This window comes from Scyliorhinus torazame, chromosome 9 (assembly GCF_047496885.1).
Source record: "Scyliorhinus torazame isolate Kashiwa2021f chromosome 9, sScyTor2.1, whole genome shotgun sequence".
In the NCBI taxonomy this organism is placed as follows: domain Eukaryota; kingdom Metazoa; phylum Chordata; class Chondrichthyes; order Carcharhiniformes; family Scyliorhinidae; genus Scyliorhinus; species Scyliorhinus torazame.
This window is the reverse complement of record NC_092715.1, coordinates 262,233,205-262,249,121: the sequence shown is the minus strand read 5'-3', so window position 1 is coordinate 262,249,121 and position 15,917 is coordinate 262,233,205. Positions and strand designations below refer to the sequence as shown.

General features: G+C 49.4%; 1 protein-coding gene and 1 long non-coding RNA gene across 2 annotated transcripts in view; one reads left to right on the top strand and one right to left on the bottom strand.

The window, feature by feature from the left end:
• Positions 1–4,928, bottom strand: part of LOC140429854 (thioredoxin-like) — a 29,520-nt gene extending 24,592 nt beyond the window's left edge. The window contains exon 1 of the mRNA XM_072517340.1: positions 4,759–4,928. Coding sequence (XP_072373441.1) covers positions 4,759–4,785 — 27 coding nt within the window. The 5' untranslated portion in view covers positions 4,786–4,928. The remainder of the gene's footprint in view (positions 1–4,758) is intronic.
• LOC140429855 (uncharacterized) overlaps positions 4,823–15,917 on the top strand; it is a 141,367-nt gene continuing 130,272 nt past the window's right edge. The window contains exon 1 of the long non-coding RNA XR_011949221.1: positions 4,823–4,940. This is a non-coding gene — a long non-coding RNA (uncharacterized lncRNA). The remainder of the gene's footprint in view (positions 4,941–15,917) is intronic.

Genomic DNA, 15,917 nt, shown 5'->3' with positions numbered 1-15,917 from the left:
TGTACCGAAGCGGCTGGGGAACAAGTTCTAGCAGATTAAAGCCTTCAGTTAAGAAATCACCTCGTCTGGAGTGTAATTGATCGCGCATCACTGACAAAATTATAATTTAAAAAATTGCGATCAAGAGTTAGATCTATTACAATTTTGATTTTTTTTTAACCCTTTTAGTTATTTTTGAGTCTGGAAAATGTCCACCATGTTGTCATAGTTTGGAGAGTTGCTATTGTGCATCCTGCACATAGTTCGTACTATACCCACAGTCACAGAGGACCAGTGGTGCGTAGAGTTCAGTGGTTGAGCTCCTAGCCAGCAGATTGGTTGACCCCGGATGAGATCCAGCTTCATGTGCTGCTGTAGCTGCATCCGTCCAGGCATGCAGTGATTATTCCAGAACACCAGGCATTGTCAAACTCGGGGGCGCGACCCACAGGTGGGTCGCGGAGCCTTCCGTTGCGGCGCTCCCGATCGCACAACAGCCGGCTTTTAGAAATGCCAGCTGCGAGCTGCCTTCAAAATGGCCAGGAACAGATTTTAAAAAATTTGGCTGCACTGCGTATGCATGCCCGATCATCGGTGTGCATGTGCAAAACTATGCGCATGCACACCGATGATCGGGCACACATGCGCAGTGCGGCCGCATTTGTCTTTATATGGTCCCTTTTTTTTTCAAGTTCGGGGGGGCCTAAAGGGGCCATTGGGCCGAAAGGGACCCAAAACCATTTTCTCCATTTTTGTCAGCAACAAACAAGGTAAGAGAAAATGGTGGGTCGCGCAGGTCGGCCAGCGTGGATCGCGAAGGTCGGCCGGTTGGTAAAAATGGATCCCCGGAAAAAAAGTTTGAAAAACACTGCATTACACCATGACTTGTCAATCCGAGGAGTCAGATGCAGAGTAAGGTGTGATGGAAAGAGTGTTTGCTGCAAGGCTTGACCTACTGGAAGCACAAGGACGTGTTTCAGTGCTACCTCATGTACAATGCATCATCGGGATCGTGGACACGGAACATTTCTGAACAGTGCCACTGCGGAAACCAGAGCTGTTGTTGCCAATATTGGTTTTCGGCTGCGCAATTTGAAGCAGTCTGAAAACATCCATTGTCGAGTCAGTTACAACACTGATTAACACTGGCAAACACTTAGTCCGTTTATGAGAAACCAGATAAAAGTGCCTTGCTCCAATAATTTAACTAGCCACCTGAAGCGTCTGCATACCCTGTTGTTTCCTCAGGCGAAGCAGTGAGTGGAAGTGGCTCTCGTCTGACACACATTTGAGCCCGACCTGCGGACAATAACTGCAGCTACTGGAGTCCCGCCAACGCCACTACTGAAGCAGCAACCCGAGCTGGCAACACAGGCCGACAGCTTCAGGGTTGCCTGCCTGCGCCATGACTAACATAATCTCTAGGCAGCTGTTCAGGTAGGCTCATAGCTTTGTGCAGCAAGTAACTCATTACCTGCCACTGAAAATACCATCAGGATGCATTCTGCACAACTGGAATTAACGGTTACAAAATTCCACCCTGTCTGCACTATTCTTTTAGCAAAAGGGTTTTTACTGTGGTACAAGATGAACAGCCATTGATTCATGGTTGGATTTTTGATCTTTATGAAACGTTAAAGGTTTGAGTGGTAAGAGCTGTTTGCATCACTGCTCCACAATGGTAGCCGAGTTCTATTAAATTTATGCTGTTAAATGCGCTGGTGTGTGGGTTATTTACCAAATACAAAGTTGGTCGGGCAGTTTTCAGTTTTTTTTGCTGGGGCAGAATGTAGAACGTAGAGAGGGAAATTGCACGGGGATGATTACATAGCCAATTTCACGTCCACGGAAATGAGGGAGCTTCGCACAGATTTTGATACTGGGAAAATAATCCTGCGCACTCCCTCCCCCGATATCTCTCTACGTACTCCACTGGCCGATGTTTAACACCCAGGCGGCAAGGATGAAAATCCAGTTCTCTTGTGTGTTGTGGTAATGTCACGGGAGGACGCATGGCAGTCGTAATTCAGACTGCGCTGAACCATTCCAATCAGAGTTGTGCCGAATCTGAAAATGTCGGCTGAAGTTAAGGTTACGCAGGGCGGATTGCAAGTTGCTGCACCCCCCTCCACCTCCACGTTTTTGTAATACTTTTATGTTAAAAGTTTTTTTGTTGAGATGTATCAAAATAAGCTTTCCCTCTGTCCACGGGATTTAGTGAGTTGCCGCCACCTCCTTATCCCAATGTGATAATAATAATCCTTACAACTCCGATTGAAGATGAAGCAATAATCAACCCAAACACGGTGGGGCAGAAAACAGCCACCCCCGGGGTTGCATAACCCGACAAATATTTTCATTTGGGACCCGCTCAGAGTTCGGGCAGTCACTAAAGAAGGAACCACGTAGCACAGGGGGAGACAATTCAGCACATCATGCCTGAATTGGCTCTTTTGAGAAAAAAATTATTCCGCTCCCCAGATCTTTTCCACTAGCCCTGCAGATTTTTACTACAGTTATTACTGAACCTGTTTCCATCTGCCCTTCAGGCAACGCATTCCAGCTCACAGCAACTTGCGGAGTAAAAATAATTCTCATCTCCTCTCTGATTCTTTTGCCTGCTATCTCAAATCTGCATTCTCTGGTTCCTGACCCTCAGGCCAGTGGGAACAGTCAATTCACAAAAGTGTACTAACCAACCCACCGTTGTAAGAATTTGGTATGTTTTTTCATCTCCTAACATGGCTCATATAGTTAAATCAATAAGTACCGATTTGGCTTGTATACCGGCAGATCATATCTACAATTTGCAATCATGACCCAAGACAAAATACCAGAGTTCGGGAAGAGCAAACATATAGGTAGCAAGGAAATCTCTGAAGAATTAAACTTCAATGACATAACAGGTTTAGACCAGATCATGAGTCGTGATACCATTTTCTGTTCGCTGACTTAAAGGGCAATAAAACAGCCAAAATAAAATCAAGCGGGGTTTAGACAAGAGCTTGCCTTTTTTCTGAAAAATGCATAAAAGAGATGCAAAGCAAATCTCTGCAAGAAATTTAGTTACAATCAGGATAAGGTACCGTGGACTGGCTTTGATGGACATCACTCAATTTCCGGGAAGCCGTGATTCGACATGTAGGCCTGTGAGCACCGCTCTGTACTTAGCATTAAGATGAATATTCCAACACAATAACTGTGTTTATTTATCTCACAAACTTATTCTAGCGTATTGCCCTCTTATCAGTAATGTTCTTAAAGCCAGTCAACCCCTTCCACAAATTGTGTGTTTAAAATTTAACCACAAGCCTGAATCTTGGCATCTCACAATGTTTCTCAGGGGGAGTATTCTGGGCACCAGGAACAAACGGTCCGGTTGAAAGTAACGAGGGAAGTATCAGCACTTACTCGAGTGGTCAAAACTGTCCTTTTTGACGCAACAGATCACTAAGCAACCCAGGTACAAAAACAACCCAGAAGCTGGTCTAAAACGCTTGGCTCAGGCATAGCTTCTTTGTGCCAAGTGGATAAGAATTCTCCCTCGTACAGGCTTTGCAGCATCAAACAATCTACTGTTATTTGCATCACCAGGACAATAATAAGTAACAATGATTCACTTATTCTGAGATGCTGTGGATCATTAATGCCGAGGGAAACGGAGGGAGAGGGAGTGGAAGGGCACGGCGGCTTAGCACTGCTGCCTCACGGCGCCGAGGTCCCAGGTTCGATCCCGGCTCTGGGTCACTGTCCGTGTGGAGTTTGCACATTCTCCCCGTGTCTGTGTGGGTTTCGCCCCCACAACACACAGATGTGCAGGGTAGGTGGATTGGCCACGTTAAATTGCCCCTTAATTGGAAAAAAATTTGAGCATTCCACATTTATATCAAAAACAGAAATGGAGGGAGCGGCATTAATGCAGGACAGCAAAGTGTAGAGGATAGAGATTTTGGGAACATGTAAATTGAGAGTCTGGAAGAGGTTACGTTACGGAGGGAGGGATAAAGAGAGATTTAGTGGGACGATGAGAATGTTTTTTTTGCACTAAAGGATTTGGGGACCGAGTCAATCAATAACATTGTTCCAAAAAAAAACCCCCAACCAGTAAGACGACCATTTGGAGGATAAACTGTTTAAAGAGCATTAATCCCCAGAGTAATATTGAATCCACCTGTCAGAAAGAGTCATTGGGACCTTATTTCTCAACTCAAACTTGGGCCAATTTTGGATGTAAAATTTGGGGGTTGCGGGGACCTCAACATTTACAACCGACTTCAATATAAAGGGGGTTTGTTTATCCGATCTCAAAGGCCATTATCATGCCCTTCGAAGGCAAACGCAAAAGGACCATTTTGAACTAAAATTGCAGCCACCCATCCCGTTGACCCATTCCAGCCCCCAGAACAAGAGACTGAAAAAACTTAAAAACGCGGCGTTTCCCTCAGCACTCGGTCAGCCCGGGAGGCCCCGAAGCACCGTGGTGGAAAAAAGTGGGGCAATTAATTTAACGGGAGCTTTCCTCTTCCTCTTCCTTCCTCCCCGCCCCCACCTCGGGCGGGAAACGGCGACAAATTATGGTCTGCCGGTAGGCCGCGGGGATGGAACGTTGACCCGGGGGAAGCAGTCCGTTGGCGCGGCGCCTCGAGGCCGGGGATGGAACGTTGACCCGGGGGAATTAGTCCGTTGGCGCGGCGCCTCGAGGCCGGGGATGGAACGCTGACCCGGGGGAATTAGTCCGTTGGCGCGGCGCCTCGGGGACGGAACCGCGCGCTTCCCAACCTTGCTCTCCAGCACACGGACGCCCATCTTCAGTCTGTCTCTTGCGCACCGTTATGCAGCAGCAGCAGCACCGTTATACAGCAAGCTCCGTGCACCGCTCAGCCTTCCTCCCACACACAAGAAAAAAACCCGCCCCCGCTGCGGCTTTGCACGCTGGGACGTTGGAAGAATTGTTTGTGCAGGTAGGGATTTGCAGGTGGCGCGTCGGGTACTCTCCCCCTCCCCCTCCCCCTCCTCCTCCTCCTCACCCTCCCCTCTATTTCTCCTCACAGGTCCCGCATTTGGACGATCGGTGCAGCTTTCGGGTGTGTTATGATGTTAGCCCATAAGACATAGGAGCCGAATTAGGCCACTCGGTCCATTGCATCTGCTCCGCCATTCAATCCTGGCTGATATGTTTCTCATCCCCATTCTCCTGCCTTCTCCCCATAACCCCCGATCCCCTTATTAATCAAGAACCTATCTATCTCTGTCTTAAAGACACTCGGTGATTTAGCCTCCACAGCCTTCTGCGGCAAAGAGTTCCACAGATTCACCACCCTCTGGCTGAAGAAATTCCTCCTCATCTCGGTTTTAAAGGAGGAGAAATGGAGAGGAGGGGAGGGGAGAGGAGGGGAGGGGAGAGGAGGGACCCCGCTGAGGAGGAGGAGGAGGAGGAACCCGCAGCGGGGGGCAGGTTTTTTCTTGTGTGTGGGAGGAAGGCTGAGCGGTGCACGGAGCTTGCTGTATAACGGTGCTGCTGCTGCATAACGGTGCGCAAGAGACAGACTGAAGATGGGCGTCCGTGTGCTGGAGAGCAAGGTTGGGCAGCGCGCGGTTCCGTCCCCGGCCTCGAGGCGCCGCGCCAACGGTCTGCTTCTCCCGGGTCACCATTCCATCCCCGCGGCCTCCCTGCACACCATAGTTTGTCGCCGTTTCCCGCCCGAGGTGGTGGGGAGGAGGAAGAGGAAAGCTCCCGTTAAATTAATCACAAGACAGCCCCGAACGCCACCCAAGCACAACGCAACGCCATCCGGGCTCTCAACACCAACCGCAATATCGTCATCAAACCAGCAGACAAAGGAGGGGCCACCGTCATACTGAACAGAACGGGCTACTGCAAAGACGTGTACCGCCAATTCAACAACCAGGAACACTACAGACAGTTACCCGCAGATCCGACCAAGGAACATATCCGCCAACTCAACAGACTGATCAAGACCTTGGATCCAGACCTTCAGAGCACCCTACGTGCTCTCATCCCACATACTCCCCGCATTGGAGATCTCTACTGCCTCTCAAAAATACACATGGCCAACGCAGCAGGCTGTCCTATCGTTTCAGGCAATGGGACCCTGTGTGAGAACCTCTCTGGCTACACCGAGGGCACCTTGAAACCCATCGTACAAGGTACGCCCTGCTTCTGTCGTGACACAACGGACTTCCTACAGAAACTCAGCACCCATGGACCAGTTGAACCAGGAACATTCCTCGTCACAATGGACGTCTCGGCACTCTACACCAGCATCCCCCATGACGGCGGCATTGCTGCAAAGGCCTCAGTACTCAACACTGACAACTGCCAATTTCCAGGCGCAATTCTGCAACTCATCCGCTTCATTCTGGATCACAACGTCTTCACCTTCGACAACAAGTTCTTCATCCAGACGCAGAGAACAGCCAGGGGGACCAAATTCGCACCTCAATATGCCAACATCTTCATGCACAAGTTTGAACAAGATCTCCTCACCGCACAGGACCTTCAACCGACGTTATACATCAGATACATTGATGACATTTTTTTCCTTTGGACCCACGGCGAAGAATCACTGAAAGGACTACACAATGACATCAATAAGTTCCATCCCACCATCAGACTCACCATGGTCTACTCTCCAAAATCAGTTGCATTCTTGGACACACTCACCTCCATCAAGGGCGGTCACCTCAGCACTTCACTTTACCGCAAGCCCACGGATAACCTCACGATGCTCCACTTCTCCAGCTTCCACCCTAAACACATTAAAGAAGCCATCCCCTATGGACAAGCCCTCCGTATACACAGGATCTGCTCAGACGAGGAGAAGCGTAACAGACATCTACAGACACTGAAAGATGCCCTCGTACGAACAGGATATGGCACTCGACTCATCGATCGACAGTTCCAACGCGCCACAGCAAAAAAATGCACCGACCTCCTCAGAAGACAAACACGGGACACAACTGACAGAGTACCCTTCGTCGTCCAGTACTTTCCTGGAGCGGAGAAACTACGACATCTTGTTCGCAGTCTTCAACACGTCATCGATGAAGATGAACATCTTGCCAAGGTCATCCCCACACCCCCACTACTTGCCTTCAAACAACCGCGCAACCTCAAACAAACCATTGTTTGCAGCAAACTACCCTGCCTTCGGAACAGCGACCACGACACCACAACCCTGCCATGGCAATCTCTGCAAGACGTGCCAGATCATCGACATGGATATCACCATTACACGCGAGAACACCATCCACCAGGTACGCGGTACATACTCGTGCGACTCGGCCAACGTTGTCTACCTCATACGCTGCAGGAAAGGATGTCCCGAAGCGTGGTACATTGGCGAGACCATGCAGACGCTGTGACAACGAATGAACGGACATCGTGTGACAATCACCAGGCAGGAATGTTCCCTTCCAGTTGACCTCAGCAGTCAAGGGCATTCAGCCTCTGATCTCCGGGTAAGCGTCCTCCAAGGCGGCCTTCAGGACGCACGACAACGCAGAATCGCCGAGCAGAAACTTATAGCCAAGTTCCGCACACGAGTGCGGCCTCAACCGGGACCTGGGATTCATGTCGCATTACATTCACCCCCCACCATCTGGCCTGGGCTTGCAAAATCCTACCAACTGTCCTGGCTTGAGACAATTCACACCTCTTTAACCTGGGTTACCCCAATCTCTGGATATGTAAACGCTTAATTAACTGCAAATGCTCGCATTCTAAGCATTGTCTTGCATCTTTGAATTTGTCTATATATATGTTTCTGAAACATACCTCTTCATTCACCTGAGGAAGGAGCAGTGCTCCGAAAGCTAGTGTTTGAAACAAACCTGTTGGACTTTAACCTGGAAGACTTCTTACTGTGCTCACCCCAGTCCAATGCCGGCATCTCCACATCATCGGGTTTAAAGGATCGTCCCTTTGGCGAAAGGACAGTGCAGGCACATTCAGGTTCAAAGGGGAATTGGATAAATTCTTGAAGGGAAACCGAGCTATTGGAGAAAAAGCTGGAGTTGGACCGACTGTTTAGCTCTTCTATTTACTGACTGAAGTGAAAAACCTCAACACTTCCCCGTATTATACTCCAATTGGATGCCTTGTCGCCCATTCCCTTAACCTTGTGACTCTTGTCAGCCTCTTTGTCTTTCAACTCACAGTTCACGCTCCCATTTAGCTCTGTATTCTCCGCAAACTTGGATATTTCACTCTCGTTCCCACAAGTCATTAACATAGATTGCAAATGGTCCCCGCACTAATTGAGACTTCAAAATGTCCTCTTTATCTCTACTTTTTTATCTCTACTTTCTGCTTCCTGTCCATCAATCAGTCCTCCATTCATCCATTAGCCCAATTCCATGAGCCCTTATCCATTTGCCTTTTGTGTGGCACCTTATCCAAATACACGGGGCGGGATTTTCCCAGCCCTGGGCCGGGCCGGAGAATCCCTGCGAACGGGCCACGCTGCCCCGACGCCGGCATGCGATTCTCCGCAGAGCGGAGAATTGGCGCGGGCCGCTCTACGCGGCCGGCCTGCCGATTCTCTGGCCCGGATGGGCCGTGCGGCCGTAAGAAAAGAGCCGAGTCCCGCCGGCGCCGTTCTAACCTGCTCTGGGCCAACGGGACCTCGGCGTGGAAGGGCCAGCCTCTGTGGCTGGGGACCTCCTTTCCTACATGCCGGTCCCTGTAGTCCTGTGCCATGTTGCGTTGGGGCTGGCGCGTTGAAGGAGGCCACTACGCATGCGCACATTGGCGCCGGCGCCACTGCGCATGTCTTCATTAGCACCGGTACAACTGCGCATGCACGGATCCCACGGCGCACAGTTCGCGCCAGGATTGGCAGCTGGAGGGGCCAGAATTAGTCCTGCAAGCGGCCCGTTCACGCTGTCATAAAATGCGACAGCGTTTATGACGGCGTGGACACTGCCGCGGGATTGGAGAATCCCGCCCACTACATCTACTGGTTCCATTTTGATGCACCCTACTAGTTGGTCCGTCAGTGATAATTTCAAGATGGTCAGCAAGAGAGCTAGGGGTGAGATGAGGAGAAACTTCCTTACTTTGGGGTTTGGAATGCATTGCCTGAGAGAGTGGTGGAGGTGGATTCCATAGGAGATTTCAAAATAGAGCTGGATATATATTTGAAAGTGCCAAATTTTGAGGGCTACTGAGATAGGGCTGGGGAATGGGACTAGCTTGGTTGCTCTTTTGAGAGCCGATGCAGACATGAGGGGCTGAATGGCCTCCTTCTCTGCTGTAAACAAACAAACAAACAGACTGATGCTAGCTTACAAGCTCCAGTTATTGTTAATGCTCTGTCACAACAATATATCTAGTCCCATCAGTGCTATTTCTAATCTCCACCCATACTGGTTCTACTTCCTAATCTTCTGAACCCAGATGATTTTTTATTTTATGAAGTGTGTTACTCCTAGACTAGACGGGATTGAGGTTCATAAGGAGGAGGTGTTAGCAATTCTGGAAAGTGTCAAAATAGATAAGTCCCCTGGGCCGGATGGGATTTATCCTAGGATTCTCTGGGAAGCTAGGGAGGAGATTGCAGAGCCTTTGGCTTTGATCTTTATGTCATCATTGTCTACAGGAATAGTGCCAGAAGACTGGAGGATAGCAAATGTTGTTCCCTTGTTCAAGAAGGAGAGTAGAGACAACCCTGGTAACTATAGACTAGTGAGCCTTACTTCTGTTGTGGTCACAGTCTTGGAAAGGATTATGAGAGATAGGATTTATAATCATCTAGCAAGGAATAATTTGATTAGGGATAGTCAACATGGTTTTGTGAAGGGGAGGGCGTGCCTCACAAAACTTATTGAGTTCTTTGAGAAGGTGACCAAAAAAGTGGACGAGGGTAAAGCAGTTGATGTGGTGTATATGGATTTTAGTAAAGCGTTTGATAAGGTTCCTCACGGTAGGCTATTGCAGAAAATAAGTAGGCATGGGATTGAGGGTGATTTAGCGGTTTGGATCAGAAATTGGCTAGCTGTAAGAAGACAGAGGGTGGTGGTTGATGGTGCTTAATAGAGGCATACAAGATGATCAGAGGATTAGATAGGGTGGACAGTGAGAGCCTTTTTCCTCGGATGGTGATGGCTAGCACAAGGGGACATAGCTTTAAATTGAGGGGAGATAAACATAGGTCAGATGTCAGAGGTAGGTTCTTTACTCAGAGAGTAGTAAGGGTGTGGAATGCCCTGCCTGCAACAGTAGTGGACTTGCCAACATTAAGGGCATTTAAATGGTCATTGGATAAACATATGGATGATAATGGAATAGTGTAGATGGGCTTTAGATTGGTTTCACAGGTTAGCGCAACATCGAGGGCTGAAGGGCCTGTACTGCGTTGTAATGTTCTATGCTGCTTTTTCCAGTCTATTAAATCTTTTCAAAATGTTGTGTACCCTGGAATATTAATTTCCCGACCTTGTCTCGACAATGATGATTAGATCCAAATTATTTATCTCTGTTTGTGCTGCTAGATCATTTTCCTACTATGAATGCCTCAATATAAGAGGACCTTTATTTTCATTTTAATTATGCCTTTTTACGTTGTCCCTACTCGCTAATGCACTATTACTTTTAAATTCTTGTCTCTTCTGCTCTCTCTCTGCTTCTCTTTACTGTTATCATTACATTGCTTTATTACCTCATCTTTTCTCTTTGATTGTTAAATCTCCCTCCAACTGATCCCTCCATGCACTTTTAGTTAAAAGACATATTCCAAAACCTGGTTATACGATTCAACAAGACACTGATCCCAGTCCGGTTTACTTGCAGCCCACCCCATTGGAACATCTGTCAATGCCGCTTGAGTTGAAACCTCCATACCTCCCCACACTCTGAGCCACCATGCCCCCTGTGGTTCCTGCAACAATCCAAAGATTATTATGTTTAAAGCTCTTGTATTTAGATTTGGACAATAAAGCTTAAAACTCTCCGAGCAGAACAGCCATGTTGGGATTACATGGACCATGACAACTGGATCCTCCTCCTCACATGTTTGTCTACAGCTACCTCCGGTGACAACGATGTGCTGAGCAATCGCAGGTCAGGTGGCTCTCCTCCCACGGATCTGTAAAATAACCATTTTTTTATCGAAAACACGCCAGAAAACTCAGCAACTCGTTCCCTCAACCTTAGTAAAACAGGGGAATAAAGAGAGAAGGAAAAAAATGCCCGGAAAAAGCCAGTCCAGGGGCTGAGCAGAGATCAGGAGTGGAAGGAGCCTGGAACAGAGGCAATCGGATGAGCCAATCAGCGCACGAGGCGGCGGAGCGCAGGTTTTGCCGAGTGGGAAGGGCAGACCAGCCACATACAAAGCCCTCCCTCACCAGGGGTAGCTGGATGGCATTCTTCTCGGAAGCACTGAGGGAACACAGGCTGGAGGCAAAAATGGATATCCAGGGTTCGGTGAAGGACGCATTGGCCGAAACCCTGGCACAGATACAGCTGGCCTTGGACAAAACAGAAAAGAGACTGGAAGCCCAAGAAGCAACGATAAAAGACTTGTGAGCGTCGCAACTGACCAGAGCGACAGGATCGTGGCACTGGAGAGAGAGGTGGCGAGGTTGGTCGCGACACAGGGCAGTCTGAGGGGAAAGGTTGACGACCAGGAGAAACGGCTGAGAAGGCAAAACCTGGGGTTCGTGGGAATCGAGGGTATGGAGCCCACAGACTATGTGGCCCAGTTACTGGGTAACCTGATGGGAAGGGAGACTTTCCCCAATCCATCAGAAATAGACAGGGCACACCGGTCGCTGCGACCGAAGCCTAAAGCCGGGGACCAACCAAGGGTAGTAATAGCGAAACTGCACTGGTACCAGGACCGGGCGAGAACCTTACGCTGGGCCAGATAGTCCAAAATCAGAACCTGCCAGGACATTGGGACTGACCTGGCCAAGCACCGGTCTGAATTTAACAGAGCAAAGGCCGTGCTGTACTAGAACGGTGTATGCTTTGGTATGCTGTACCCAGCCACGCTGTGGGTCACGTATCCAGGCAAGGAACATATCTTCACAGCCCCCGCCGAGGCGGACTAGTTCGTCGTGGAGTGTGGGCTGGAGGAGCGACAACAAGAGAAGCGATATGGAGCCCACGGCAAGGAACGGCAGCGTGGCAACGAGCCAATGGGGGTGCGGGGGGGAGATAAACCTCTTCCTCCCCCCCCCCCCAAACACATCCTGAGCGACCAACAGCAACCCACCACCTGAGACCGCTTTAGGCAGGAGAACGTGGCCTCGTTCGAGACAGCAAAGGTAGCAACAGAGGGAGGGTGGAATGGCAATCAGGAAAAGTGCAGGGTAAGACGGGGCAAGTACGAGCAGGAACTCCAGAGAGCGGGCGAGGGAAAAACAGGATAGTAACTCCCGGGAGGGGGGATACCACACTAGCGAGATAGCTAGCGCCAGGAGCATGCAGTAGACAGAGGCCACGGCGCACCCACAACAGGGGGAACGGGGGGGCGGGGGGGTAAACGAGAAGAGCAGGGGAAGGGGGATAGAGGGAGGTGAGCCATGGGAAGGGAGGAAGAACGGGATGGGAGGGGTACACTGGGAGAGAGAAACAGATAAGGGCGGAGTGAAAACGGCATTATGGCTGCAAATGGCTGCAACCGGGGGCCCAGAACAAAGAAGCACTGTAAGCAACCACTTAGAACGGTTTCTGGACGAAGGGAGATCCTGGAGTGCAGGGGCCTACCCATGTGATGGACGTACAGTTGGCGGGCTTGGGACAGGGTTCACCTCCTGGGTGAAGCTTCTGTATAACACTCCCATGGCGAGAGTACCAACAAACAACGCTAGCTCCCTGTACTTCCAGCTGCACAGGGGCACCAGGCAGGGATGCCCGTTGTCCCCGCTGCTGTTCGCCCTAGCGATCGAACCACTAGCGATCGCACTCAGCACAGCAAAGAACTGGAGGGGGATCCAAAGAGGAGGCAGAGAGCACAGAGTCTCGCTCTATGCGGATGACCTGCTCTACATCTCGGACCCACAAAGCAGCATGGAAGGAATCATCGCGCTCCTGAAAAAAATCTGGTGCCTTCTCGGACTACAAACTCAACATAAGCAGTGAGATCTTCCTGGTGAACCCGCAAGAGGGAGTGGCAGCACTGGGGGGACTGCCGTTTAAATAAGCCTGACACAAATTCCGCTATCTGGGGATCCAAATTGCTCATGACTGGACAGGGGTCCACAAATGGAACCTAACCAGCCTGACAGAGGAAGTAAAAAAAGACCTGCAGAGATGGAATACGGTCCCACTCTCCCTTGCGGGGGGAGTGCAGACGGTCAAAATGAACGTGCTGCCCAGGTACCTCTTCCTACTTCGATCAGTCCCGATTTATATACCCAAGGCCTTCTTCAACTCACTGGACAAACTAATTATGGCATTCCTATTGGGAGGGGAGGGGGGTAGGATTCCAAAGAAGGTCTGACAGAAAACAGAAAGCAGGGGGGGACTAGCCATCCCAAACCTACATACTACCACTGGGCAGCAACAGCAGAAAGAGTAATGGGATGGATAAAGGAGTCAGAAGTCGAGTGGAAGCGCGCGGAAGAGGACTCCTGCAAGGGGACCTGTCTCCAGGCCCTCACCACGGCAGCACTCCCAACCCCACCCAAAAAACATTCAAGCAGCCCAGTGGTGGTAGCTATGCTCCAGTCCTGGAACCAGCTACGACAACAATTAGGCCTAACCAAAATATCAGACAAGGTCCCCATCTGCAATAACCACATGTTCACGCCGGCAGTCACTGACGCCATCTTTAAAAGGTAGAGACAGGACGGGGGGCTGGGGGGAGGTCACATTTACAGTTAGAGACCTATACACCGACCGTAGGGTCACAACACTGGACGAACTGACGGAGAGATTTCAATGAGCAGGAGGCAATGAGTACAGGTACCTGCAGCTTAAAACTTTCCTACGGAAGGAGACAAGGACATCCCCAGAACCACCACATCAGACACTATTAGAAGAACTGGACGCAGGCATTTTAGGCAGAGGGAACTAGTGACATATACAGACGACTGATAGTGAGGGCCAATGCCAAACTGGATGTGATTAGGAGGGAATTGGAGGGAGACCTGGGGTCTGAAATAGCGTTGGGACTCTGGAGCAAAGCACTATATAGGGTCAACTCTACCTCCACATGCGCAAGACTCAACCTAACGCAACTAAAAGTGGTACATAGAGCCCACTTGACCAGAACCCGAATGAGTAGGTTCTTCCTGTAGGTGGAGGACAGATGTAAACGGTGCCAAGGAGGCCCGGCCAACCCATGGCCACATGCTCTGGTCTTGCCCCAGACTTGGTGGGTACTGGACAGCCCTCTTCGAGGCAATGTCCAAAGTGTAGGGATGAAGGTGGAGACATGCCCGAAAGTGGCAGTCTTCGGGGTATCAGACCAGCCAGATCTGTTCATGGGGAGGAGGGCCGACGCCCTTGCCTCTGCCTTCCTGATTGCCCACCGTAAAATCCTGCTCGCCTGGCGGTCAGCAGCACCACCTAAAGCTGCAGACTGGCTGTCGGACCTATCGGAATTTCTCCAAATGGAGAAAATCAAATTTGTCATCCGTGGGTCAGAAGATGGCTTCCACAAAACATGGGAGCCATTCTCTCGATTGTTCCGGGATCTGTTTATGGCCAGGAGCTAGGAAGAGGTAGCCAAGACACAATAGGAAAGGGGAGGGAGGGGGGGGTGAGAGAGAAGATCCGGTGAAACAAGAAAGTGTAGCCAAACCCAGCGAGAGAAAAGAGGTTGTAGGGAAGAAGGGAGGGAGCAGGGGTTGGGGGGGGGGGCGGCAGGGAAAAAACAATGGAGGAGAACCAGACGGGAGAAAAGAGAGGCGAGCACAAACGGGGTAGAAAGAACGGGAAGACAACGACCACAAAGAATACAGCAATCTGAAAGGAGGACAAAAGAACAGGAAGAAGGAACGGTCCAAAGTCGAAGCTCATGCAAATAAATAATAAGAAACTGACCGAAAGGTAAATAGCAGAGTGAACCTCCTCTTTACAAAAAAAAAACCTCTCTCATTCTGTGTATATTTCTATTTATACCATGCATAACAAAACCCAATAAAACATTTGAAAAAAAATGTTTGTCTACTGCTGTGAGATGTCTTTAACGCTGGTGCCAGGAAGGCCATTGGTGGTATGGTCAGTTTGTCCATCCACTCTGCAGTCCTTTATTCTGATCCACACAGGTATAAATTACCTCGAACCTGTTGATCAAAGTCACCGGCTCCTCCATCACTACAGGCTGGATCCCCATACCCTACCTTGCTCACAGTCACACCTTCCTTTACCTACCATTGACCAACTCTAAGTCCTACTTATCCTAAGACGTGTGACTTCCTCCTGGCAAAAAATGTGCAGATAGCTATCTAACTCTTTGATGCCCTGTACTTTCTGCAGATAAAACTGTGGTCAAACAACTCTGAGCTGAAGCTGCTCGAACTGGATACTATACATGTGGTTTTCTGCGACTGACCCCATCTTAAATATCGGCAATAACTTATTCAGATAATTAATAGATCTATAACACAAAAAATAATCCTTTAAATTAGAAGCTCTATGATTGAATTCACGGATACAAATGTTTATATAATCCTCTTTAAATGTGCGTGCTAACTGCACAGGTGCTGCTATAATGTCCTAATGTCTATGGAAACAGCATTAGTTTGCTGAGGCTTTGATGTTCACAACTACCATTAGCATGGGATACCCATTGATGAATCAAAGTAACCTTATTAGTATACCAAGATCAGAACCTATTCATTGAACACAGATGTCCCTTGATGTAATGAACCAAGCATTAAAATGTCTGTTTCCAGAGAAACCAACCCCTTGTAGATGGTGGAACTGATTCAAGGCTACCTTTCAGTTGAATGGATACCATGGT